Consider the following 27,808-nt stretch of genomic DNA (forward strand, 5'->3'; position numbering starts at 1 on the left):
TATGGAATAATCAGGTCTTTCTCTAAAGCACTGGCAGGGTCCCAGAGGAGACAGGTCACCGATCTGATTACAGCGTGACATTTCCAGTCTGGCTTGAAGGATGGAATTTCAAGGATTTTTTGGGGGCTGGGAGGCCCAGAAGAGAGGAGACATTTTTCCAGGTGGTTCTAGATGTGGGTAAAACAGCTTATGCAGGGGTAAACAGGAGGATGAGACTTGCATACAGGTACTTTATATTTTCAAACTCAGAAATAACAAAATCAGTCTCTCTCTGGTTTCAGTGTAGGATTCAAACTCTGCCTTGGGGCATCTTCATTCTTAATTACACTTTTTTGTCTTCCAGTTTATGTGCTGTGGATGTGTCTTTTTAGTTTTTTGCTTTCTTGGGTTTGACATATCTATTTTCTTTAATCATGCACAAAGATGTGTGTGTGGATATACATTTTACAGTGTTAGAAGCTATTGAGTGTGAAATACTTAGTGAATTGAGTGTGGGTTAAAAATGTAATATTATGGGAAGGTGGGCTGTTTAAATAGTTGTGTCTTTTGTAAATTTTTGCATTCTTTATGAATTGTTTACCTCTGGTATAATGCTGAAGACAAACATTTTTTAAAAAAGCATTATACTATAAAAGTGAATATACTTTTCCTACTGTACATGTTCAAGGTGTTCTCTTTCTGTAGTGGTGATGGTTCCAATAGCAGACAGTGGTAGTGAAACTGTCTTATTTCTACTGTTTTGTTGCCATTTATAATGTCTCCTGTTCAAAGTAGCTCTTTGAAATTAGAGAGTTTTTTTCCAGTTATTTCTAAGGTGACAGTGAGTCACAAACCTTGATACAAGGCACAGGTATCTTCAGCAGCTTCAGGTCTCTACATCTGTGAGCTTTGTGCCTGGAAGAGATTTACATTGCATCTATCTCAGTGCTTGGCTCTGCTCCCTTGTGTGGAGGTTGATCTGGGGGAAAACAGGACCTTGGCTGTGACACCAGCTGTACTTGGTTTGGTGCTTGTGAATCCTCAGTCCCTGGGATGCCATTGCTGTCTTGTGTGGGATCAGGAATTTCCACAGGTTTGTGCTGATCTGCTGTGGAGGTTCTTCAGAAGTACAGGGCTCATTGTGCCAACAGCTGTTCTTTTCTGTGGGGAGAAGGTTGGCTGCATCACCCCAGTCAGCCATCTGGTGCAGCAGCTAGACTGTGCTGAAATAGATGACTTTCTGAGGTTTCTCACAGCTCTGTGTGCTATTGTCAGTGGCCTTCTTTTGGCATTTAGGCACCATGACACAAACTCAGACACTGTAGAGTCTCTCAGAGCTGTGCTTATGTATAAGCTTTGCTTCCCTTGTTCCCCAGCCTTTGGAGACCTGTCTTGGCACAGGATCATTGATGCCACTAATTAGTCCCTTCATCTCCAGACTCCCCAAACTTCTCTTTCAACTGTTGAATTTGTAAATAAATATGACCTATTTCATTATGCCAGAGGTACAGGTAGCAACAACATGGCTCTGTTTACTAGGGTTTTTTAATGAGTTAACTAACATTAAAGTTGCATTCAACTCCTTCCTTCCAGTTCACAGCTTGGGACAGTGGTGTCTCCATGCTCACATCTGCTTTCTGGACTTGATGGTACAGCTTCATGTTGGCTTCTGGTTTTAAGTCTCCTCAGTTAATAGAAAGCTTCTTTTCCTGGATGCTTGGCTAATAATTTATTTTAAGGAGACTGCTCAGTTTGTTTCTGAGTTGCAGAGGAGTCTGGGAAATTGTTGCTAGATATTCTAACAGCAGTGTGGTCAAAAGGAAGAACTGTGATTCAGCTCTTAAATTTTGATCCCCAAAGGATATTCCATAGCACAGCCATACATACAGTAAATTTACCAAACTGCGTACTACTCTTTGCAGAAGGATGTCTGTGGAGTTTCTGGGTAACTTCTGTTGCAGATTTGGTTTACAAAGGATAGTTCTAGCTTGAATGCTTGTTACCACAGTTTACTCAGTATATAAGAGGGCAGATAGGCTTGGAAATAAATTAGCTGAACGCTTTAGGATATCATCTCTCCGTGTAGTAACCTAAAAGTGTAGAAGATTTCATTTGGGTTGTGGTGATACATTAGTAATGAGAATGATTTCAGTCTATGCTGACAAGATGGAGGAAAATGGCTGATTTGCCATTAAAGAGGTATTTTGGAAGGGGAACCCTGAACAACCCTGACGTCTTGTTGTGCAATGCTGGTGGGAGGGTTAACCACATACGTGCCACCTCTTCCTTGTGCCGCCCTGCCTGGGTAATACTGATTTTTTATTGATTCCTTATTGCTGGGAACCAGAGGCTGTGTGGCATTCTATATTGTCTTTTGAAAAGAGAAATAGTTATTTTTTCCCTAGAATCATAAAGTATCCTGAGTTGGAAGTGACTCAGAGGCATCATCATAGTACAACTCCTTTTCATTAGCTTTAGAGCTAAAGTTAGGTGTTTGATGAAACTCAGCTAAAAGCTTAACAAGTAACACTTCATTGTTTATCTTGGCAAAGTAATGTTAACTGTGGGCAAGATAGGACTAAATTCTGAAAAAAAAAAGACTTTTTCTTTCCAGAAAAAAAGCGGCAGAGGCTTTTCAGAGTCTTTATTTTAGCATTAGATTTTTTTTTCTGTTTTAAAATGTCTTGACTCTGAATTGCACTGGTCCTGATATAAAGTTTCTCTCTTTGCCTTTAAAATTTAGATTTTAATTGTAAACATTTTTTAAGCTGAAGATTTGATAAAAAGTTGATTTTGCTTATGGCAGAACTTCTGTCAGAACAGACACTTAGCAAGTAAGTGTGTAGTCCTTGGTTTGAAACTGAAGCCAGTAGTGTGTGGAAAAGAGAAACTAATATATATGGGTGGTTGGGGTGGCATTTCTCTTGTCATTTTGTTCCTTGATTTAGAAAATTGTTTATGAATATTCTACTGGGGAAAGTAAGCCAGACATCAGAAATTATTTAATTACCAGTTTTCTTTTTGATAACGATTTTTTCATATCATGTGATCCATCTATTCTTGTACATTTCTCCTCATATGAATTCTGCTTTTTTCCTGTCCCAAAGGGATATCTTATCTTCCATTCCCTTATAATGAGTAATGTTTGATCTTAGTATTTTGATTTAAAAGTGCCAAGTAATAAAGACCTCCAGCTTTTCTTCTATTGTAGTTTCGGTGTGGTTTCTCAACAGAGTAAAGGTGTTGCTTTCTTTGTGAATATAATCTCTAGGCAGGCAGTGAATGATATAAATTGGGGTTACAAAAGGAACAGTTAAGGAACAATATCCAGTCATAAATGACTACTAGAAGTGGTTGTCCAGTTTTTGAAGGATGGAGATGCTTGGATGGCAGACAGAGGGCAAGTTAGCAGTGCTGATATTCCAGCAGGAGTGCGTGCAGATTGCCAGGGTAACTGAGATGTGTCTGGATGGGTCCATGTGGTACCACAGAGCTCAGCACATAGGAGGTTGTGTGAAGGTGCTGGAGTAGCAGCACACAGTATCACTGTGTGAGGTGTGAGAGTCACTGTCTGACTGACCCTGAGCCATTCATCTTGTCCCTCTTGAGACTTGGGCAGTCATTGGGTGCCAATCCAGAGCCCACTGGACTCTAAAGAAAGGTTGCTTCTGATAGAGGCTTTGGATGAAGCCTTGTCTGAGCAAAATTATTTAAATATTTAATTATTTTGTAAAGTAGATATTGTACAAAAGTGGATTAGTGGAATTGTCTTTTTTATTCACATTTTGTTGATGTCAATTTGCTCATTTAGAAAGAGAGAACATAAAAACAAAAAGCTAATTAGTCTTACAACTGCAATGTGATAGTTATCTTTCATGATTTATTTTAAACTGTGTAACCACAGAAATGGTTTACACTGGCTTTTCCAGAGCCAGAGACTAGCTGGAATTAAAGCAAGTTGTGACTCAGTCCTGTGTTTAATTCAGCTACACCTCGAGGAGTGGTACTTCCCTAGCACAAAGAAGCTCACGTGCCTGTTCTAGTACAGAATGCTAACTTGGTGTTTCTGTTTTCTTCTAGGTTATGTTTCACACTATGTGCAGACTGTCTGTACTTACAGAAGATATTTAAAACCAAACAGACTTTTTTGCAAAATTTTGATTCCAGTGGAATCTGTGCTTTAGATTTTTGTCTTGTCAATTAACTCCTGAAGCAATGCCTGTACAAGCTCCACAATGGACGGATTTTCTCTCCTGCCCGATTTGCACACAGACTTTCGACGAAACCATCAGGAAGCCCATCAGCCTGGGCTGTGGCCACACTGTCTGCAAGATGTGCCTCAACAAGCTCCACCGTAAGGCATGTCCCTTTGACCAGACCACTATCAACACAGACATTGAGCTCCTTCCTGTGAACTCAGCCTTGCTGCAACTTGTGGGTGCTCAGGTATCCCTGATTTTTATTTTTTTAATCTGTTTCGGTATTTTCCTTTTAGGAGGACAAGTCAGGAATAATAAAGAATATGATATTGTCTTAATGATGTGAAGAAAAGGCATCTACCTTTTTGTAGATGTCCACAAGAAGTAGAAAAAGTGCCTGGATCAATAGTTTAAATCTTTATTGTGCTGGTGACCCTGACTTTTGTTACATCTAATTCTGTGGGCTGTCACCAGAACGGGTTTGTTGTGTTTCCTTCCTTCTTCCTCAGCTCTTACCAAGCCAAAAGGATAGCTGAATCAGTGAGGTTATTTCGTGGTAGGTTATGTGCTTTACTGTATTCACCCTGTGAGACCTGTGTTTGGCTGTCCCAAAAGCAGGACAAGTGTGTAAAGGATGTGGGACAGATCTCTCTGGTAGCAGCCTTTATACAGCTTTATTTGAAACTATGCAATGGGAACACAACTTCCTGAGATGACATGTTACTCTAAATCCATAGTGGTGAGGGGAAGCCTGCTTGAGATCCCTTTTTTGCTGGAATAGGTACTGCTGAGGTCAGTGGAAGTAGTGATATGATGGGGATGAGTGGTACTGGGACACAACAGCCCCAAGAAGGGGCAGGGATGTGTGGAAAGCAGGATCACCCTGTTCAGTTGCAGCACACACTTAAGCTGGCAGAACCTTATGGATGTTAGGTCAGGGGTAGCTCCCTGTGACCCACACCTTCCAAGGCTTGTGGACAGGATTGTGGTCTTAGGAGAGAAGGGATAATCCTGTCTAAATTATGGGTGAAGAATGAAAATGTATCTGGGATGCATAAAGGGGTTACTGCTTTATTTTGTACTGCTCCAATGTCTGGGATAAGTGAAATTAAACACAGCAGAAACTTAATGAGATCTGTAGTCTGGGGAAAAGGAAAGAATTGTGCAAGAGCTTTAAAAGACGTTGAGGAAAGAGAGATGCTCTTATGTTGCTTTTTATTAGGTACTGTGACTTACAGGTCCAGTGTGCTTTTGCCACTTCTTAGTTTATCAAGTAATATGGCTAATTTGTTGTTTTTCTTTCATTGGTGTATGGCAAAGAGGTTATTTCAGAAGCTCAAAATCAAATGGTGTTTCTGGCTGTGCGAAGTGACTCATCCTGCTCTGCAGGAGGAAGCAGTGAGATTGTGCACTCCCATTTCTGTGATATGGTGCCATCTTTGAAGAGCTTCCAAGCAGTAAATCTATGGGTGATGTTATTAAAAAAGTTACAGTTTTCTTTTTCTCTTACATGTTCTTCCCCTCTGCAGTTTCTTGAATATTTCTAGTTGCATCTGAATGTCCACATTTGTGATAAATGCCTTCCACTTGCATTTGGTTATTTTGTGTGCACTTGTTAAGCTTGCTGAGAGGCTGTATGATAGCTTCAATTTGACCTCTGCCAGAATTTAAATTTTTATGAAAACAAGATTCTGTGGAACGAGATGGAAATCCACCCTGCTCTGTATAGGTAACTGAGATTTTTTTTCTGGTTTTACTAGTTAGCCAGCCAGAGTTTTCTTATCCATATGTGTGAGGTATGAAGAAAGGTTTTATAGTGTAGTGTTTGTCTTGAGAACTCTCTGAACTTTAAGTTCTGATTTTGCACTAAGGACATCATTTTGTGCTCCCTTTTTATCTGAAAATTTTGTGGGATAAAGATTCACAGGACCTTGTTTCATCATGACCTTAAAGCTGCAAATGCCACCAAAAGATATATTATTCCCACCGTTGTTCTTTGCCACTCATTTCTGATTGTTTGCTACTCCCAGCAGTCTGTTACCTGTAACAGTAACCATGGATCCTTACTGGGTATTTATTACTGACAGACTCTCCCCTTAAGAGACCTTAAACCCCTTCCCTGCCAGCTCCTCATTTGAAATGAAAGCGTGAATGAAATCAGTGTTCAGTACAACTCGCTCCTTTTCTCTTCCCTTTCCCATCCTGGCAGCTGTTGCAGTGTTTACCAGACACTGGATTACTAGAAAATGAATACAACTACTTTCCTGTGAAGGACAGGGAAACATTTGCTATTTTCCAATAGACTGTCTAAGGCCATTTTAAAAAATCTTTTTACAGAAGAAGGCTTGCTTAAGGACAAATTTAAAAAAAAAAGCTACTTTAGAGAAACTAGTGATTTTGAACTGTCCCACTAAGAGAGTGTACTCTTCTATTTCAGCAAAAATGGTCTGTGAGCAGCAATCCAGCTTTCAAAGCATGAGTAGTATCAACTTCAGTTGAAACCACTTCCATTTGTTTTTCCACTTCTGGGTTTAGTTTCAGGAGCCTGTATGTGTCATTAGTGTCCCATGTACCCTTAACCTAAGTCCACAGAGACCTGTAATATTTTATTTGTAAATACTGAATTCCAAAAAAACAGGTTTAATTTTGGAAGGAAATACAGTAAAGTCCAACTAAAGCTTTTATCTGTGAGGGGGAAGAACAGTTTGTTCTTTTCCCTTTGGAGTGACTTCTGAGGAATTCACACATTTATACTTGTTAAATGCTTTTTTGCTGGAGGTGGAGGAGGAGACCAGGCAGTTTAAAGAAACAAATCTATTCTGCTGTGACTGGCAGCAGTGACAGGATTCCAGGGCAAGTCACTTTGGCTTTTGCACAAGTACAGCGAGTGAAGTAGCAGGATTCTGCTTCTGGGGAAAACACTGAATTTGTCACACGGTCACCAGGAAAGCAGTAAGGTATTCTCTGATGGTAGCATTCTCTCTCTGGATAGAATTTGTCACTCTAACAGTGAAAAGAGTTGGTTTCTTACTTGAATTAGACACCTTCCACTAGACCAGCTTGCCCCAAGCCCTATCCAGCCTGGCCTTAGACACTTGCAGGGATGGGATATCCACAGCCTCTCTGGTTAGGTAGTTCAGACCATGTCTAGATAAATTTTGCTGCATAAAGTGAGGGGAACAGAGGGATGATAAGGGGAAGATGAGAATTATTATTCCTGTGAAAGCTGGACATAGCTGAATACCTAAGCAGGAGCTATGAGGGAAGAGAGACACAAGGCCTTGGACACAAATCAGCAAGGCATTCATAGAATACCTTGCTTCTTAAACTTCCTGGGTAAGGGAATCACTTTAGTTTGTTTCTGTGAGAATAAGGTTTTGAATTTTAGCTATTCAGGCATCCCCATATTACTCACGATGTGTAACTATTTTAAGCATTCACCTGGCTAGTGTTTTGAAGGTACCTAATCATGAATCTGTCATCTGAGCTCTTCCCTTGTGTTTTTTTAACCATGAAACAGCAGCATGCACATTCCAAACAGGTGATGTAGAGTGACAGAAATGCTTGTGGTGCTTTAATTTGGGAATAATCTCCTGCTGGACATGATAAACACAATTCTAGACATTGGAATTGTACATGATGAGAGACTGGGTGATCTTAACTTATAGCACTTTCAAAAGGGGAAGGTGGAAAGTGCAGAGCTATTAGAGGCACGTGTGATAATTTTTTATTTTAACTTCTGGTGAAATAAAGTGCCACGAAAGAGGAATTATCTGTGAAAAAGTTGTCTTTAATGTAAACTTTTGAGGAACTAAAGACAGTAGGCTTTGGGTTGTGTTTGGTTTCTCTTGGCAGGAAGCAAATCATTTATTTGCAGGGAGGGGGAGGAAAATATTGATAGAAACAGTTTTCAAACCATACAAAAAGGGGTATGGTCTGTTTAACATGTTCTCATTCTGTGCAATTAGATGTCTAATGGTAATTACTGACAACTCAAGCTGACTTTCTTCATCAAATTACACTTAAATCACCAATTCAAAATCACTGCCTGGTATGAGATGATGCTTTAGCATTCTTTTCCAGTCCCCTTCCTGATGCTGTCATAACCTGTCTCTTCCCACAGCCACAAGCCATGCTGATGGGTAACATTCCACTGTCAGGATACTTGAAGTCATTGCCAAAGCAGATACATGCAAAACCATCACAGATTTAAAGCAATTAAAGAGCTGAGATCATTTTTCCTGTCTTTCTCTCATCCCCTTTGGGAGCTGTTGATTACATGATGTGAATATATTTGCAGTGGAAACTGTCATAAGGGTGTGATGTCTGAGAGAACGGAATATGGACTGAGTGTGAAAATAATGAGCTCACTCTGTGGGGCATCTATTCTGAGGCTCCTGAGAGGCATTGTAAACAGCAGTAACCATAGGGTCATGCATGCTATTAAAAGGCTATTTTGGGAGAGGGAAGTGAAAATGCTTTCGAGTTGAGTTATTTCTCAGTTGTCCCTCAGCAGTTCCATGATGGAGCCAAAGTCAAAATTCACATTTCCCGTCACTTATATTAATTATGTCTTCATGATTTTTCTTTTGGTAGATGCTATTCTTACAATTGTTCTAACCCTAAAATATTAAAATAACTCATGGATGTGCATATAATACAACCAGCAGAAGGAAAATTACTTGTAAATTTTATTGTGAAGTGCACTGCATGAATGAAGTGTGTGTGCATGAGAACTAAATTCTCTTCTCCTGAACACTCCTGAAAACCACAGAAAAGCATGTTTTACTCTTCAGTACTACACTACTCCAGCTTCAGATAAAAGTTGAATCTCTTTTGGGCTCATTTTGCAATACAGTTGTACAAAGCATTTAGATTTTTACATTGAAGCTTCCCTTCAAAAGAGAAGGAATGGGAACAATGTGCAGATAGTGTTTGAATAGCTTGATTAGCTCTTGGAAGTTTTTCTCTGCCAGCTTTTCCATGGGGGAAGGGGAAGCTTTCTGTTAGTTGCTAGACAGTCCTTGTGTCTCACTGGTGGAGTTGTGCTGTGTCTGGCATTCCAAACCAGTGCTTTGAATGTGTGCTAAACCCACTCCAATTCAGGGTGGAAATCCAGGGCTGAGTGTGACTTCCTGTGCCACGTCTGTTCCCAGCCCCTTTGTCTGTCTGTCTGCCGGGGCTGTGGTGCTGTCACCGTTTGGGCTGGCAGTAGTGCCACAGGGAATGCTTGCAGGAGAATTGGAGTTTGTACAGAGTGTGGGACTGCAGGAAATAGGGCAGAGATGGGGCAGGGTCTGGATACACTTGAGATGTGTCATTTGCTCAGTCATCCAGTTCTGCCACGTAACTGCCCTGGCAGAAGCAGGCTGCTAAAATGGCAGTGCCTTTGGAAAGGAGCTGTGGAATATTCTGTTAAGGTGCAGGCATATAATGCAGGAGTTAATAATAGTTTCCTAAATCCCAAGAAACCACTCAAGATAAGGTTGTTGTGACTGTTTACAGCTGACCACTCTAGCATACAGAGTTGCAAAATCTCCTTTTGCTGAAAATATTCTTGCTTACAGACACAAAATCTCCTCAAATCCAAAAACCAAAATACCCCAAACAAATGCTGGCCCAAAATTAAAACCAAAACCCCACAGAACCTTACAAGTTAACTTCTATCAGTGATAAGTATCGAGGCTAACCTTGTTACGTTGGTGTGATTGAACTTGGGTTTTTCTCTGTAGTGAGAATGGAAGCCTAGATCTGACACAGCCTCTGTCTTGTTTTTGCTAGTTTGAGAGGATACTATGTTATTTTCAGCTAACATGTTGCATTTTGAGACTTTTCTTTGTTACCTGCTGGAAAAGCAAGATAGTAACTTTTTATTTTGCTCTATGTGTCAAATGAGAAACAGCATGGTGACGCGGTTGTCTAAGGAGAAGTGTGATCATATGATTCAAGCATTGCTTTTTATTAAAATTTATATTAAAGCTGTTCACACTGGTGATGGCAACCATATATGTGTGTGTATATGTATTTTATATATATTTGCTTCTTTTATTTGGTGCTACCATCATAATGCTGCTCTTGCCACGGCTGCATTACACATGAAGGTAAGCAGGTTTGTGTCTGTATTTAACTGAAGCATTAAAGGCTTTTGCTTTTAGATTGAAGGCCTGGGTTTGTCCCTGTAAGCAGCTATGTGGGATTAGCATGCTGTTATTGCCACTGGGATGGGGATTGACTTGGAAATAGAAGTCTGAGATATATTTGCACTTTGACAGCAAAAAGAAAAAGTGCTTGTGTTTAGTCTTCTGAGGAATTCCAGTTCCCTGTACTATCATATTGGGTTGACTGCTGAACAGTGATGTTAAGAAGTGTTAGTACTGCAGTGCTATACTGCACCCTCAAATTTGATGAAAGCTTTAAGAATTTTCCAAGAGGAAAGTAGAACCAAATATATAACTTGGAGGGGTGTGGTGCAAATCCCATGGAAAAATCCTGATTTCTGGTGAATGCGTGGAAGGAGAAATAAATGTCACCTGACAAAAACCCAGCACAAAAGCCCAAGAATGTAGTTGGCGTCTATCATCAGATAAATACTCACAGGGTGTGCTCATATGCACTACATAGGATAACTTGGTCATGCTTTATAACTGTGTCTACTCAGAATTTGTTCCAGGGGTCTCTTATTGTATTTGCTGCTAAGTCTTTCTGCCACTAATCTTAAGTAGCTGCAGTCTCTTATCCCTGGATGGTTTTAGAGCTGTGAGGCCATAGATACAAATTTGTACTTACCAGCAGACCAGGGCTCTTCTCTTTTGTTTTTTTTTCTTCCCCCTGAGTTTTTTGGCCAGTCAGCTTTGGGGATGTTTCAATGTGTTCTATTTTAGCCAAAGTTTTATAGTTATAGGAAGTGCCATGTTAAGCCTTCTGCTTGTAGTTCCTTTCAGCCACTGAATCAAAGAAGTCTCTTAAACATAAATCCTGTATTTTTGTTTTCATTCTCACTGGAGTTTCTTATGCTATTTGTTCAGTAAATAAGCTGAAAAAATGCTATGTAATACAGCAGAATCACACAAGGAGAACAAAACAGGAAATGTGGTGTAGTAATAAATGTTTATAATCATGGTTGCCACTTATTTATGCATATTCATAGTAGATGTACATGTCATCTCTCCTCAGGTTCCTGAGCAGCAACCGATTACTTTATGCAGTGGAGCTGAAGATACCAAGCATTATGAGGAGGGCAAGAAATGTGTGGAAGAATTGGCATTGTACCTCAAACCACTCAGCAGTGCAAGAGGTAGTTCCTGCATTGCTTCCTTGGAAAATGAAACCAAAAGCCAAATAAGATGCAAAACAAACTATCCAAATTATTAGTTAGCATGTTTGAAAAATGGATATAAATCTAGTTTAGAAAAAAATTGAAACAGATTTCTTAAACATTAAGATTATATTTTCATGGAGGGGAGGGGGTTGTCGAATTGAAAGATGTCAAAAATAATTCAGAGAGAAGGCTGAGGGTTTTGACCATGCCATAGTGAGTTGAGACAAACTTTGATTTGATCTTTGCAGAATAAGTAAAAGTAGATAGTTTTGCCTTTTTTTTTTTCAGTTCTGCTTTGTGATAATTGTAGTGATGCAGCTGTTCTGTAGAGGATGAATGAACTCATAAGAGAAAGTTACTATATATAAGACAGATAAGGAAAATTATAAGTAATATTTTGTTTATACAAGGTCAAATACAAGAGCTGGGTCAGTCTGGGTAATTCTAAGTTAGCAAAGTTGCACTGTGTTGAAGAGTATGGATTTTATACATATTACATGCGCTGGATTTGGGCAGTCTGTCAGCCCAAGTAGTGGAGGTGATCATCATGGGCATTGGGTTATCAAAAATTTTTTTTTTGAGAAGCTGTCTGAGTATTTTGTGACCAGTGCAGTATGACAGCAGAATCACTCTGGGAATTGGTGGCCCAGTGAATGAGCTCTGGCTGCAGAGCAAACTCAGCATGGCAGCTGTATGTCTAGTGAGTCACCTCTTCCTTTAACCTGAATTAGGTGGCTCTCAGCATGTTTGTGATTCAGAGTTGTGGCACAAAATTAAACATCACCCAAGCGGTTCAGGATTCATGTAAGCTCTAAAGCAAAACAGTGAAGGTACTACATGTAGGCAAGAAACTAAATGCGTTTTGAAAACAAACAAATGTCCAAATGATCCCTAAAGTCCATGAATAAGGGATGAACTGGGAATCTGGATGGGAGGGTGTGGGACAAACTGCCAACATGGGAAAAGGATTCATTAGAGGTTCCATCTTCTTAAAAAGCCAGATCAGTCAATCACAAGATTAAGCCTGTGGGGAAGCTGACTACCAGAAAACTGCTTTTATTGCCAGGTGAAACAAATGAAATGAACTTATGATATGCCTTGACTAGTATTCCCTTTGACAACATGGACACCAGGAGAGCTAGGTTTGCACTTGTCCAGTACAGTCACTGAAGACTGGCACAAGAAGAGGAGTGTGAAGTAGTTTATTATTCTGTTTCATTTTATTTTGAAGGTGTGGGTCTTAACAGCACCACTCAGAGCGTGCTGAGTCGCCCCATGCAGAGGAAACTGGTGACATTAGTCCACTGCCAGCTGGTGGAGGAAGAAGGGCGCATCAGAGCCATGCGGGCAGCGCGGTCACTGGGTGAAAGAACAGTCACAGAGCTCATCCTCCAGCATCAGAACCCTCAGCAGCTCTCCTCCAACCTCTGGGCTGCAGTGAGAGCCAGAGGCTGCCAGTTCCTTGGGCCAGGTAGGTGACATCACAGTATCACTGCTGTACTAGAAGCACTTCAGAATTGAGCCATTGATAAATGGCTGTCCAATTGCCCAAGGGATTTTATTAAGCAACAGCCTAATTTCTTAATAGAAATCTTCAGAATTAATTATGTGTCTGTTGGGTTTTCGTGTATTTTTAATGCTTTTTCAAGTGTTCTGTAAAATTCAGAATTCTCGTAAGATAAATGACCAGTTGCTATTCCTTGAAGATCTTTCTAGAAAAAATAAGGTTACTGGAAGTGACTGGCATGGCTTCTTTTCCTTCTTAGGGCAATAAACATACAAAACAGTTGTAGGGATAGATTTGTTACACTTATGTGTACACATTTTTAAGGAGTTGTGCATTTATAAATTAAATTCCTTTGCTTAAAATACTAGAAAGGAATCAATGTTGCTTTAAAAAAAAGAAGTCTCATTATTGAAAATATAGACTTCACTTGTTGAGTCTTGAAATATGAAGCCAATTTCTTAATGAAAAAATAGTGAAGCTTTTCCTGACTGAAACATATAGAGATAGTAACTTTCTTACCACTTGAGCGAAGAGAGAGGTTGGTTACATAGCAAAATAGCAGTGCTGCAGTGTGGTTGATTGGTGTGGGCATTCTTTTTTGTTTTGCTTGAATGGAAATGAACCTTGCTCTTCCTTCACCTGTCAGATTTTTCTTTTGGGATAAGTGTGGGATGTAGGCAATACGCTTTGAAAATTCATATTAAAGATCAAGAGATGTACAGACAGGAACCTTCTTATCAGATGATGCCCAAAATAGATGTTGTTGTAGTAGTAGCAATAATAATATTAATATAATACATAATAGTAAATCATAATAAAGATAATAATACTAAAGGTAAAAGGTCCTGTTTTCCCAAGTCACAGTCTGGGAATCTGGAGAGGTTCCTTCTCTCTTTGCCCTCCCTTCTTGCTCAATTCCTTTTTTTCTCTGTGGCTTTGTGTGCCTGTTGGTGGGAGTTTTTAGCTGTTATCTCAATTGTAGGTGAACAAGAAACTGCAAAAATTTTACTTGGGCTTCTCTCATCCTTTGTCTCTTTTTGCATTTCCCCTGACTCCCAGCAATGCAAGAGGAGGCTCTAAAGCTGGTTCTGCTGGCTTTGGAAGATGGATCTGCACTGTCGCGGAAGGTCTTGGTTCTCTTTGTGGTGCAGAGACTGGAGCCGCGATTCCCTCAGGCTTCCAAGACGAGCATTGGGCACGTTGTCCAGCTCCTTTACAGAGCCTCCTGCTTCAAGGTATGAACAAAGTTCTGCCCAGAGGTTTTCTAATGCTATGAAAACCATTGGTTTTCACCTGCAGTTTTCATTGTCCTGTAACATTTAATGTGGCTAAAAATATGTGTACTTAGAGGAAGTATTGCTCATTAAGTCCCACATGAATTTAGAGTTCTTTATCATTCAGCCATGGTGGCACTGTAGGCTGAAATAGCAATTTGAAGCTGTAAAGATAGGTTTTGCCGTTGCCTGGTTTTATAGAGGTACTGTTACAAAACGTGGATGTCAAGCAGCATACTTACCTTCTTAGGAGTGGCTTAAAGCCAAAAAATCACTAATTCTGTTAATTCAGTTGTGGTGTGGTTAGAATCAAAGAAAAAGGAGACTTTTGGGTGTCAGCTGTATGAAGAAAAACTGCTTAATTTACTTTACAGTGTTTAATATCTGTTACTAGATGCTCAACTTAAATGTCATTTACTCTTGCTAAATGAGTAGAAAAACACTTTGGTTTTGCTAATTGTACCCTCAAACAAATTCTGCAATGCAAACAAAATATCTTGATTGAAGGTATGGGTGCTGTAAAGTCATTTGGAAATGTGACACTTTGACCAATATGTGGGTCAGAGTCCAAGTAAACAATGTTTTGTGTCCATTTTATAGTGGTTCCACTCTATAAAGTGTGCATTACTTTAGTAGGAGCTGCTGTTCACTGAGTGTGTCATAGTTGATTTTAGTTTGGGAGAAGGACTTAGATGTCACCAAAGACGTCACTTGCCTCGGACTTCACATAATCTTGGGCTTATCCTGCTTAATTGCATCTGGCTCATTTCTCCTCTCTAGGTGACCAAGCGAGATGAGGATTCCTCCCTGATGCAGCTGAAGGAGGAATTTCGGACATACGAAGCTCTGAGAAGGGAACACGACTCGCAGATAGTTCAAATAGCGATGGAAGCGGGTTTGCGTATCGCACCAGACCAGTGGTCCTCGCTCCTGTATGGAGACCAGTCTCACAAATCCCACATGCAGAGTATCATTGACAAGGTAAAGCCACCTAGCATCAGCCCAGTCCATCTTGTATGCAGCTGTTTGTATCATTGAACTTAGAAACTGTGCCCACGTGGACTTGTCCATTAATCATTTGTCCTGTTATTTCAAAACCTGTTACATCCTAAATAATTAGAATATATATTTGTAATCTAATGAATCTTGCTTCCACTGCCATCTGGACATTTTTGCTACTTTACTTCTTTCTGCAGATGGAAACCCACAAAGTTTAGCTAAATAATTGGGGAGTGACCTTTATGAACAGCTGATAAGTGCCAATGTAGTGACAGAGGCTAATGGTCCATGTTTCCAGGCAGGAAGTTAGTGCATAAGTTGGAAAAAAATGAGCCCCCATGTCTGTGTCTGAAGACAGACAGGTGGAAACACATTTTGTAAATAAAATACTTAAACTCTGGAAATGCCCAGATCTCTCTGTGTTCAGAAGCAACATAGGATAAATGGGCTTTTAGATTAGGGGATGCTTTTTTAAGTGCCTGAATTAGGTGGGAAGAACTGAACCTTGTTGAATGGTTATGAAAGCTGTGAAACAACTGCTTTGGCTGCTGTGCAAGGGGATTAGCTTCCAGATAGCTTCTACTGTATATTTATGCCTTTGCCCACCTTTTGAAGTGTCTTGCCAAACATCTCTTGAAGGATCTAGGTAGAATTAACAGTTTTAAAACTGGAATTGAGTGATGTTAGGAAATGGAATGTTGCTAGCTATCTTTTCCTTCAACCATCTCGTTCTTTATTTTCTGCTTACTGTACTCAATTTAAAGCAGGGTGCAGACCTGTTGGTTTGGGGATTGGAGATATTAGACTCTCCAGAAATCTAAATTAAATTATTTCCAATAGGGCCCATTTTTTCCCTTGGGTAGCAACACAACCCAAAAGAAATGGGTTTTATTGCTAGAAATAACACCAGCCTTTATTTTGTCTATTTCAAAGTGTAATTTAATGCAATGTCAAAGAACTGTGCTTTCTTAATAGATAGGGTTCACTGGAATGGGCTTCTGAAAAAGATCTTTATCTCTAGTTTTGAGAGACAGTTGTCTGTGGAGCAGCCTTCAGAAACCATGAGGATTGCTATGCCTGTAGAAAGTTAATGATGATAATTTTTTTAAGTTGCAGACCCCAGCCTCGTTTGCACAGAGTGTTCAGGAATTAACTATTGCTCTCCAGAGGACTGGAGATCCAGCTAACTTGAATCGTCTTAGACCTCACCTAGAGCTCCTAGCAAATATTGATCCCAGTCCAGGTAAATCTGGGTGTTTTCATAAAAACCTTTAAGTTTAGCAACATGAGCTTAACACTATTCAAGGATTGAAAGCTGATCATCAAGTGTAAGGAAACGTCCTCCTTACTCATCAACTAAAGAGTTTTGGATTCCAAAGTAGAATTTTGATAGATTGAATAGAGAGAAGCTGGGCAAAAGTCAGTCTAGACAAGAATGGTTTGTTACCCTACAGAATTCAGTATTTTTCTTGTTCATAGGTAATTCTGCAAAACTAGGAAAGAGTCTGGCAAGTAGAAGATAGTTGGAAAGAATTTAACTGGGAAATAGAACCTAAGCTGTTGACAGAGGAGAGAAAGATAGAAATTGTTGAAAAAGTCAGCAGTGCTGTAAGGACTATCGGAGGGAGATGGGAAGGGACAGAACAAAGTCCTGTGGCTGAAGTATTATTTTATACCTGCTAAAATTTGTAATATCAATATTATATATCAAAATAGTAAAAATATATAAACTACAACTTCAGGAGATGAAAAATTGTACTTTGTATTTGTTTAAACAAACAGAAGTAAAACTTCCTTTCCAATGAGGACCAGTTGTACTTCACAGCTAAAGGAGGTGCAGTGCTTTCTTCCCAAATCTTACATACTGAAACAAGCTGGGGACAAACCTGTCCACTGCAAATTTGTTTGCTAAAAACTGGTATGGAAGGTGGCATCACTAATAGCCTCCCTGGATTTCGGTAGCCAAGTTCTGGTCTTTGTGGTTTTTTCTGTACTGTTGAGTTCCCTAAAGAACAGCAGGGAAGCATGTTGAAGTACTTGTGGAAGAATTTAGTCCCTGTGAGTGGAATATAATGTCATTAATTGTGCTAAAGATCTTGAAAGGCTCTTTGAGGTACTGTCCTTTGCAGCAGAGTGTGCAGGCACACAGTGGGAGTGTCAGCTGCTGGAACAGATTCAAAAACTTAGAAAAGTAAACTGGCTAAAAAGAGAAAGTGCTCCTATAGAATTGAAACTGTACAATTTATTCACAGTGGTTTAGATGGTGGTCTGATTCATAGATTTGCCTTGTGATGTTTTTTCCACATGAGAGGCATTAATTTCTGTTGCTGTTCTACATCTGTGCCTGTGTAATCAGGCCAGGATGACTGTATTTGTATGGAATAATTTTACCTCCAGGAGTCTGAATGCAAAGAGGGATTTTGAACCTGATGTTTTTCTAAATGAGAAGAGTTTGTACAGTGCCTTTATTCTGGAGTTCTTGTGAGATGAGAAAGTTCTTGTAAAAGGAAATAATTTTACATGCTAATAATGGTCTTACTGGCTCATTCAGTATTTTGTGCAGTTCAATCTTAAGCTGATAGATACCTCTATTCTGTAAGAGCTAAATGTCCCAGAATTAAGGTGCTGAATGCTTTTCATCTACTGATGAAACATTTTTTATAAACTTGGCTAGTCAAGTTTTGTGATACTGTTTGTACCTGGTTTTGGAAAATCTTTCTGATTTTTCTCTTTATGTTTGGTGTTTGCTGTCCATGCAACAGATGCTCCACCTCCAACGTGGGAACAACTGGAAAATGGATTAGTTGCTGTGAGGACTGTGGTTCATGGCTTAGTTGATTATATCCAGAATCACAGCAAAAAAGGAACAGATCAACAACAGGTAAAAGCGAAATCATTTGGGAAATATGTACCTCTAAGTTTTATTGGCTGTATCCTATAGTAGAGGTTTACTAATGTCATCTGGAAAGATTTGGTTTGACAAGGAGCTAATTGAAAACATCACTGCAAGTCGTATTTATCAAAAAAGAAATAAGAAAGGAAAAAATGTGAAACAACACATATTTACCTCCAAAACCTGTTAAAGTGATTTTCACAGCTCACTAGGATGGAAGGAGAACAGTCTGATCCAGCTGCAGGCTTAGGGAAATGAATAACAACCTTCCTGAGTAGAGGGTGGGGAAGGGAAATTGTGTGCTGCTGTGATTTGTGGGGATTTTCTTGGTTTTGTTTCAATGTGACATATTACAGCCAGCTGGCTCTCTGTTAATGAAATTATCCTTATACCTGTGCTGAGTATCTGTCGAGCTTGAAGATTTAAGAACAGTTGATATGAAGGTGCAATCCAAGTTCCTGAAACAATTTTTTTTGTTTTCAACAATGACAATGTAATTGTGTATTAACTTCTCTCATAGTTACCTTATCACACATTCCTTTGATGTCATTTTATTGCGTAGCTCATTTGATATAAATGCTGCTGAAGTACAGAGCTGCCTGTCCCAGTCCTACTCCTCTGTCTCTTTGGCACTCATCCTCTTGGAGAGCTGGTTTGGGGAGCTCAACTAGTAAAAAGATTATCTTTGCCAAAAAAAAAATTATTTCTACTGTTTCATCTTTTTGCATTACTTGGGATGGATAATGAGCGCTGTCACTAGCAAAAGGAAAAACAGTAGAAATGCATAAGTGGGAATCTGGGAGGAGAAAACATCAAGAGTTTTTGTTGTGGAGAGCCTGTGGTACATGCTATGCTGCTTGGAAGGGAGCCCAGAGTCTGTGAGTAGGAAAGGGATGTCTGCTGAGTCTGGGTAAAGTTGCACTACCTGGCAAAAGTGGCCAGTGAAAGGCTGTGTGGCTTATGTTCACTCTGCCTGGATCTTCCCACTGCAGTAGGGGAAAAAAAAAAAAACCAAAGCAAACCAAACAAAAAGCAAACAAACAAACCCTCCCAAAACCAAAACAAAAGGAAAAACAAACAAAAAGCCCCAACAGTTTGCAGGTGATTTCCGACAGATATACACCTTTTGACTTCTCAGAAAGCATGTTGACTTTTACAGATGTTTCCCTTGGTGAACTATCAATAGGGTATATCTGATTATTGGTAATTTTTTCATCCTGTATCAGTTTCGTCCACTTAACTGTGTCCTAAAATGTACAGCTGTGTTCCAGTCAAACCCTCCAGTAAGGAGTTTGAATAAAAATGGTGTAGAAAACTGAGTTACTTAGTTGTCAAAACACATACTCCTGAATCTGTTGGTTCTGTTGAAGAACCAAACACAAGTACTTCAGTCATTTATTTTATGTCAGCTATTCCAGAAACACTTGAATTAGAGCAATTATCAACAGTCAAACTCCAGGCCTTTGATAAGATGATACATTCAGCTTGGTTAAGTGCTTTTCATGTTCAGGTATCTCACCTGCTTTCTTTACCCTTGTCAGCCCCCTCAGCACAGCAAGTACAAGACATACATGTGCCGAGACATGAAGCAGAGAGGAGGATGTCCCCGGGGGGCCAGCTGCACCTTTGCACACTCACAGGAGGAGCTGGAAAAGTAAGTGTACCTCTGCTAGTAGAAAGCAGTCCAGTCTTTGTTTCATCTTGTCTATAAGAGTTATTTCTCATATTTAGGAATGAGGGGGAAAGGAGGTATAACCTAGCTGTTAAACTAGTAAGAAGTAATGTGATAAACTTGTAACAGTCATCTCTTAGGTTTTGGAGCTACTTGTTCTTCCATACAGCAGGATATTTGCTTTATTCAGCAATGCAACTCTGAAAGTTTGATGTTACACAAGTGTTATCCAAAGTTTTTGGAGGTGGGCTGTTTTCCCTACTTCCTAAGTGTGTGATGGCATTCACAGTGTCTTTTGTTTGTGGGGTACTTCTCCTCTTCCCTTTTCATTCAGGTAGGTTGCTGGCAGCTTTCCTAATGTAAGGAATGTATTGCTAGCTCTCCAAAGAGCTAAAAACAAACAATTCAAGATTTTTTCCTGCAACAATTCTTTGTGCAATCTGTCAAAAAGTTTCATGTAGGTACCTTAAATTGGTTACATCTCTTGTTGTAGTTAAAAAGTGACACTCATATCAAATCTGCAGTCTAGATCCATTACAGATTTAGGAGGGCTACCAGTTATGCGAGAGCAAGATTCTGTTGTTCTGCAGGTTGTTTTAATTTTTTTTAAGTAAAATGGATTATTTAGGAGCTAAAATAAATGAATACAGTGTATTTTATGTAGCATATTAGCTTGTTATTTGCTTTTTGAGCTACAATAATTCAAAGCAAGGGTACTTTTTAATGAGAAGACTGCACAGGCTCAGGATTGGCATGCAGTGTTTCTTTTTCATTTCTTAATCTTAAAGCATTAATGTCAGTTCATGGCCTGTATGGCCAGCATGCAGTGCATAGACAAAACACAAAGAAAGAAGAGCAGAGCATGTGGTGTTAGAATGACAAAGACAGTTATTCATATGAACAAGGAATAGGACTTCAGTACTTGTGTGCTGCAGAAACAGTTGAAGAGTTTTTTGCCTTCTGTCATCATGCTAATGAAATGGAGATTGGTAGTGCAGCTTTGGGATGATTTTGTTAACCTGTGTTGGGTGGTAGGTCAGTGTTGCAGCTCTGAGCCAGCTGTATGTATCAAGGACTGTTTGTCAGCTTTGCAGGGGGGAGAGGCCTGGTGTAGGCAGACTGACTTGCTTGCCTTGGTACTAATGTTGTCCTGGGCTGTAGAGAATGTTTGTTCAGGTTCTGTGGGTGGTTGGGGAACTTGGGAGTTCTGATTGTTCCTTGTACCTTTTATCTTTGCTTAATTCCTTTAAGTAGCTATTGTGTTAGCACTCCTCCTTTTAAAAATGCTTTGTGTGACTAATATGCATTGCTGTTGCTGTGTGACTCCTCTATCTCTCTATATAGCTTTAACTTTGGAGGAAGGTTATGGGGAAATGTGTGGTAATGCTTTAGATAGCATATTATCATCCAAACTTGCTTAAGCAGCTGCTTGACAAAGACCCTGTGTGCATAGGCAAGAACTGAACTTTTTAAAAATTCATGTGTGTCCTGCACATGTGGAGACTGCAACAACATCTAAAAAACAAAACAGCCACACAATAAAACCCCTTTTCCCCTCTCTTGTGTTGCTGTTAATGCACGTGTGCAACTACAGACATTATCTGAAGACTGAGTGATCAGTCAGTTGCCATCTTTTTCTGCAGTAATTAGTATACCTTCCTAGTCTGGGTTCCCATCTCACTCTGACTGTTATTTATGATATAAAAGTGTTGGCTTCAACCCTGCTGAAGAAATACTGTTTGCTTCTTGTTCAGTGAGAACACTCAGGTCTGCCAATGTGCTCTCACATTTGCATTCTGGGATCTGAACTAATGGCAGGGTTATTTAGTGGAGGACCTTCAACTCTGGAATTTGTTCTCTAGTACCGTTGGCCTACTGGTTTCTGTGGAACTTTGGTTAAAATGCCTGTAGTTATTCAGGCTTTAGTCAAAAGCAGTTAGATTTTTGGGATTGCTGCATGTTCATAGAGTTTTGATCTCTGCAATCACTTTATCAAACAACAGGAATGGTGTAAGCTGCATATTGATATAGTAACATTAATCTTAAAATGTGCTTTAAAATATATCACATGGTAGTAAACACTTGGCTTATTATTGGACAAACAGAGCAAAAGGGTATAACTTCATATTTTTTCACTTAAATTTTCTGCTATTAGTTTCTTCTCTGAATAAAACACGCTTGAACAGTCCATGATTCTTATTCTGAAGCTTGTATTACTGTATTTTGTGTGATAATAGTACTTTATGTGATGCTTGATCTTGGTGTTCTCTTGAGATGCATATGTGTAAAGGAAGTAGGATTTGTAAATTTGCTGTGTGAAATTTACCTGTGAATTCTTGATGTACTTAGAAGTCCATTCTTGTTCTGATTGAAACTCTGATTAATAGATCAACTGTCAGGGAAGTTGTATTCTTAGAGCTATTTTCATAAGCTCCGTGAAGAATTTGAATAAAAAGGAAGCTTTCAGTAGAATCCATGTTTGAAAAATCTTGAAAGTACAGCTCCTTTTACTTTTTTTTTTGTTTCAATTTTTGATATGTGGTTTCTCTTTCTGAAGATTCCGTAAAATGAACAAGCGTCTCGTTCCCAGAAGACCCCTTAGTGCCTCCCTGGGCCAGCTGAATGAGGTGGGCCTGCCTTCAGGAGCTATCCTCTCCGAGGAAGGGGGAGTGGACTTGCCCAATAGGAAAACTTCTGCTCTGCCAAATGGAATTGTGTCAACAGGCAGCACAGTGACACAACTGATTTCTCGAGGGACTGACTCTGGTTATGAAAGTGCTCTGAAGCCAGGGAAGATGGACCATCTGAGCAGCAGTGCCCCTGGATCCCCTCCTGACTTGTATGGCTCTTCCTACCTGTTCTTCACATTGTTGTGTGTGTAAATGGGGAGTAGAAACAAAGGAAACCAGTTCAGAGAACTGGGGTTGTGATTGTTCTTGTGTTTGCTTGGGGGGTTTTTTAATGATTATATAGTAGAGTGGAAAGCTAGAGCTAAAACTCTAAACTGTGTTAATTCCCTGTTTGCTTATATTTTAATTGGAGAAGGTGATAGAAGCCTTCAGGAGGAGGAGTGTAGACACATAGTGTGTTAGAGTACAGTGTAGAGTACTATACCAGGCCTTAATGAGCAGTGCCATCTTTCCACTTCTTTAGGCTGGAATCTGTTCCCAAGAGCTCTATTTCTGCCTTGCCAGTGAACCCTCATCCTGTGCCTGCTCGGGTGCCAGCAGATCTGCCCTCAGTGTCTGTCACCAAGCAGTTGCAGATGGTACCACGAGGGTCTCAGTTGTACAGTGCACAACAAGCAGATATGTTTTATCAAGACCCCAGAGGGGCTGCCCCATCGTTTGAGCCAGCGCCCTACCAGCAAGGTAAGATTGACACCAAGCTCTTTCATCCTCATGCTTATTTTAGTCTTTCTTCCCACTCTGTTTTTTAAGCCCTTTAATTGAAGTTTTCTTAGAAATGACATGGATGAAAGACACTGATATGGTGATGTCATAATAAAATGGAAGCGGATGGGATTTTATGCCTTGACTGAGGACTTCAATACAAGTGAAAACAATACCTGTATCTGTGCAAGTGTTGCAAGTCCTTCTGTCTTCAGTTCTTCCTAACTGGGCTGGATGAGGGATCCAGTATGGTAAACCTTAATTTAGTTTGACTCAGGGAAAATGGAAATAAGGTGCACATGATGACTAGAGATAAATGAAATTAGAGAAGGGTGTTCACAAAAAAACCAAGATGTCATAAGAAAGGAACAAAGAGGAAAAACTTAACTATAAAGAGAGCACATGGAGAAAGATAATATTGAAGGGGATTAAAAAGAGAAGATGTGGCTGTCTATATGAAAACAGAGAATGAGTCTTAGGCAATGTGAGGTCGCAGAGAGAAATGAGCTAAAGTGAAGTTAATGTGAAAGAAAAATAAGCAATGAAAGACCAAAGGAAGTTAAAAGCAGAAAAAGCTCTAGAAAGGAAAGGTGAAATGGGGGAAGCCATTTCTGAGAAAGTTACAGAGCATTTTGAAGAAAAACAAGCTGTTTATATTTGTTCATTATGTGCCAGTGAACAACTGATTTGTCTACAAAATATGATGTCATGCACATATTCTGCTTATTTTAAAATTATCCAGAGATCCCAGATAGAATAATAAAATCTTCAGGTAACCAGGCAATGCGATATTACAAGTCTTTCATGATTTACAGTCCTGAAATGTCTTTCTCCTGTTCAAGACCCAGAACAAATCTCTAGATGACTTTAAATCCTAATAATCCAAGTTCCTTTACCCAGCCAGTGGCTCTGATATGCTTGAGCACGTCCAGAGAAGAGCAACAAGGCTGTTATGGGGCTTGGAACACAAACCCTGTGAAGAATGACTGAGGGAGCTGGGGCTGTTTAGCCTGGAGAAAAGGAAACTCAGGGGTGACCTTATCACTCTCTACGGCTCCCTGAAAGGTGCCTGTAGTCAGGTGGGGTTGGTCTCCTTCTCCAGGCAGTACTGACAGAACCAGAGGACACAGTCTCAAGCTGCACCAACGCAAATATAGGTTGGATATTAGGAAGAAATTTTTCACAGAAAGAGTGATAAAATATTGGAATGGCCTGCTTGGGGAGGTGGTGGAGGCGCCATCCCTGGATGTATTCAAAAAAAGACCAGATATGGCACTTGGTGCCATGTTTTAGTTCAGGTGTTTAGGGCATGGGTTGGACTTGATGATCTTGAAGGTCTCTTCCAACCTGGTCATTCTGTGATTCCATGAGATAAATTGAATTTAGTTGCATGGATGAAGATGTACAGACCAATCTTCAGTTTACTTTTTAGGTCTTACCTAGCTGAAAGCATTTGTAGCAATCTGCAGAGACGTTCTGGTGATGTATTTCTATTCACTGTGGTGGGCTGTCTCACCAGCTCTTCATCAGCTACTGTAACTTTGACACCATGCTGGTATCTTAGGTAATTGCACGATGTCACTCGAGCTTTGGATCAACTTTTGCTTCTTCAGAGTTTTCTGCTGTCCATTTTTGTGGACAGTTGTGCTAATCACTTTCTGTATCTTGTGTTTCCCCCCTTGCTTTGCTCCAGGAGTGTACTATCCCACTCAGTCCATGTCTCGCTTTGTCCGACCTCCTCCGTCAGCTGCCGAGGCGGGCGCGCCGTACCTGGAGCACTACGGGCCGTACCTGCCGGAGCGCGTGGTGAGCCCGCAGTACCCGCAGCCGCAGGGCTACCCAGCCCTGGCCCAGCCCATGTACCCGCCGCACTACGACGGCCGCCGCGGCTACCCGCCCGTGCAGCCCTACCAGCGCGAGGACGTGGTGCGCGGCAGCCCCGTGCCCATCGACATCCCGCAGGCGGCCGTGCCCCTCTACGTGCCTGAGGCCAGGGACAGATACCAGCAAACGGAGCCTTATTGCCCAGTGGCTCCGCACCTCGGTCAGATCAGACCTTCCTGCCACAGGGTATGGGTTCTGCACTGTGGTTTTGTGGTTGTTTTGGGAGAGAAACTATAAACTGCTTGGGGAATTGAATGTTTTTGTACTAAGGCCTTTTAGGAGGCAGATCAAAAACTGGCAGGTAATTTAGTTACTGGTCAACTCTGCAGTTGAAATGATGTTAATATGTAAAAGTAGACTGCTTTAGTGCTCAAAGTAGAAAAGCATTGTAATTCACTTCGGAAACCTCATACATGTCTCACTTCTCCTGCAAAGATTAGGCTGGAGAGGGCTACTCAAGTGCAGAGTAAATACAGCGTGTGGAAATGATCACATGTGCATTCTTGTACTGCCCATCTGTGACTGACCAACTCTGTACTTCAATAATAAACATTAAACAAACCTGCCTTGATAAAAGAATTAAAAATTCTGCTCTTCTGAATTTTTTCTAGTTAGATAGCTAACTGGAGGGTCTTCCTGTTATAAGTTTACAAATTTGTTTTGATGACTCCCCAGCTGGAATTGAGTTCTGTAGAATAGTTGGACTTAAGTCATTCAGATTAAAGGCTCTGAATCCTATTCCAGGTACAGGAAGTGTTTTTAACATAACTTACAGATTTATCAGTTTGAGTGTGCCGTTTTTGTGTTTAATTCTATTGCAAAGTGAATAATAAATGTGACTAGTGACCTGTAGAGTTCTATCAATTTACCCTACATGACTGTAATGGGAACTTGAACATGTGCCAGTGGGAACTTTGCCAAGTTGTAACATGTTGCCTGTCTGTGGGGTGTCCTGAACTAACACTGGTCAGTGTAGGAACATGTATGTCCTGTATGAAACTTAACAGGTAGACTTAAACAGAGTGATCATTATTTGTTACTTCATTGATTCTGTGTATCCTCTGTATTTCCCTCTCCTTGCAGTACATTGCTGCCTTATTTTGTTCAGATAAACAACACTTAGAAAATTATTCATTTTGTACTTTAATGCTTCAGGAGCTCTGAAACATTTCCCTGTCTTCATTTCAGCCTCATCCCAGCCTGGATGAACTTCACAGACGAAGGAAAGAGATCATGGCCCAGCTGGAGGAGAGGAAGGTGATTTCTCCACCTCCTTTTGCACCATCACCAACCTTGCCTCATCCTTTTCACTCAGAGGAGGTAAGCGTATTTTGACAAAACATGAGATACTGGCATGTTTAGAAAATACTTGGGTGTTTATGTGCTGGTAGGTGTAGACAACAAGAAAATCAGACCAATACAGCACTGGCAAGTGTTGGGGAAAGTAGATTTCGTGCCTAGCTGGGAAGCCCTTGTAGTACAGTCTCCAGTGTTTCAGCTGGCTGTTGATCTACCACTGGTCCTGAGCTCTCTGATTTTGGTGCAGCCAAGAAAATTAATGTAGAGCCATTGCTAATTGAAGTAATCGCTCTTCACAGTTACTAGACTTTACTCCTGACATATTTAGAATGAAGTAACAGCTTGATAGAGATTTGTTTTGTTAACCAGTGTCAAAATATCACCTTTGAACTGGCCAAGTGATCAGTCAGCACTGGGAGCATAGCCGGGGGCTCAGGATTTCATGCACTTCATGTGTTCTCTGGCCCAGTTCCAGAGGGTGATATTTCTGATAAAAAATAATCCTGGTCATGTTTCTCAAGTTCACTACTGTTGAAGTGAACAGGGATGGCTGTGAAACTGCTTCTTCCCTTCACTTACAGAACCAGATTTTTGTTTTTGTACAGTACTTGGATGAAGACCTGAAGGTAGCTGGGAAATACAAAGGAAATGACTACAGCCAGTACTCTCCGTGGTCCTGTGACACCATCGGCTCCTACATTGGAACCAAAGATGCAAAACCCAAAGATGTTGTGGCAGCAAGGAGTGTGGAGATGGCGGTATGCAGGGATAAGGGGAAAACAGAAGAGTGGATATTTCTGTGGGTTGGGAAGGACTTTCATTTGCTTTCCACGATTGATGGCAGTGCTTTTATTTAAGCTCAGAAGTGCATTGCAGTCACAGAAAGCATTTGCAGCTGTGTGAAACACTTAGTTTTCAAAGTTATGAACAGTCCTACCCTTGTGTAGCTGGTACAAAATTCTGCATATAGTGGCAGGATAACCTCTCTGCTCTGAAGCCATAGATAGCAAGAATATTGTGCAAGGATTATTCTTTGCATTTACTTGAAATGCAAAAATTATTCTGTCCTGGCTGCTTCTTAATTAAGCTTGTCCATCTGTTGCTGCCTGTATTTCTTTCTGTCAGAGAAAGATGCTGTAACTTAACTTTAGGCAATTAATTCTTTTTTAACATGGCTGTTGTTGCTTTTAAGGGTGTTACTAGTTTTTTACTTGAAGGACTGTGGTTTTTGGCCACGAGAGTACCCAAAACTTGCATGAAGTTTCTGAGAAAAACACAGTAAAAACTTTGCACTAAGCTGTTTGTTCTTGAAGGCAATTTCTAGCTCTCTGCTGCAGTTATTCAGCCCTTCACTGAACTTTGGGAGGCAGGCTGTGATCTTGTTTTGTGCTG

General features: G+C 40.3%; 1 protein-coding gene across 9 annotated transcripts in view; it reads left to right on the forward strand.

Moving 5' to 3' along the window:
• The window catches only part of RC3H1 (ring finger and CCCH-type domains 1), a 61,654-nt gene that overhangs the window by 18,850 nt on the left and 14,996 nt on the right, over positions 1–27,808 (forward strand). For 4 of the 9 annotated variants that reach the window (XM_030953947.1, XM_030953949.1, XM_030953953.1 and 1 more), the window contains exons 2-14: positions 4,060–4,425; positions 11,352–11,472; positions 12,728–12,967; positions 14,063–14,238; positions 15,058–15,258; positions 16,387–16,519; positions 18,039–18,157; positions 19,711–19,823; positions 22,399–22,680; positions 22,995–23,212; positions 24,927–25,303; positions 26,306–26,437; positions 27,004–27,174. In XM_030953947.1, the coding sequence (XP_030809807.1) occupies positions 4,195–4,425; positions 11,352–11,472; positions 12,728–12,967; positions 14,063–14,238; positions 15,058–15,258; positions 16,387–16,519; positions 18,039–18,157; positions 19,711–19,823; positions 22,399–22,680; positions 22,995–23,212; positions 24,927–25,303; positions 26,306–26,437; positions 27,004–27,174 (2,514 nt within the window). In that variant the 5' untranslated portion in view covers positions 4,060–4,194. The remainder of the gene's footprint in view (positions 1–4,059; positions 4,426–11,351; positions 11,473–12,727; positions 12,968–14,062; positions 14,239–15,057; positions 15,259–16,386; positions 16,520–18,038; positions 18,158–19,710; positions 19,824–22,398; positions 22,681–22,994; positions 23,213–24,926; positions 25,304–26,305; positions 26,438–27,003; positions 27,175–27,808) is intronic. The other 5 variants (XM_030953951.1, XM_030953952.1, XM_030953956.1 and 2 more) reach the window with 2 other exon arrangements.

This window comes from Camarhynchus parvulus, chromosome 8, assembly GCF_901933205.1.
Source record: "Camarhynchus parvulus chromosome 8, STF_HiC, whole genome shotgun sequence".
NCBI classification, from domain to species: domain Eukaryota; kingdom Metazoa; phylum Chordata; class Aves; order Passeriformes; family Thraupidae; genus Camarhynchus; species Camarhynchus parvulus.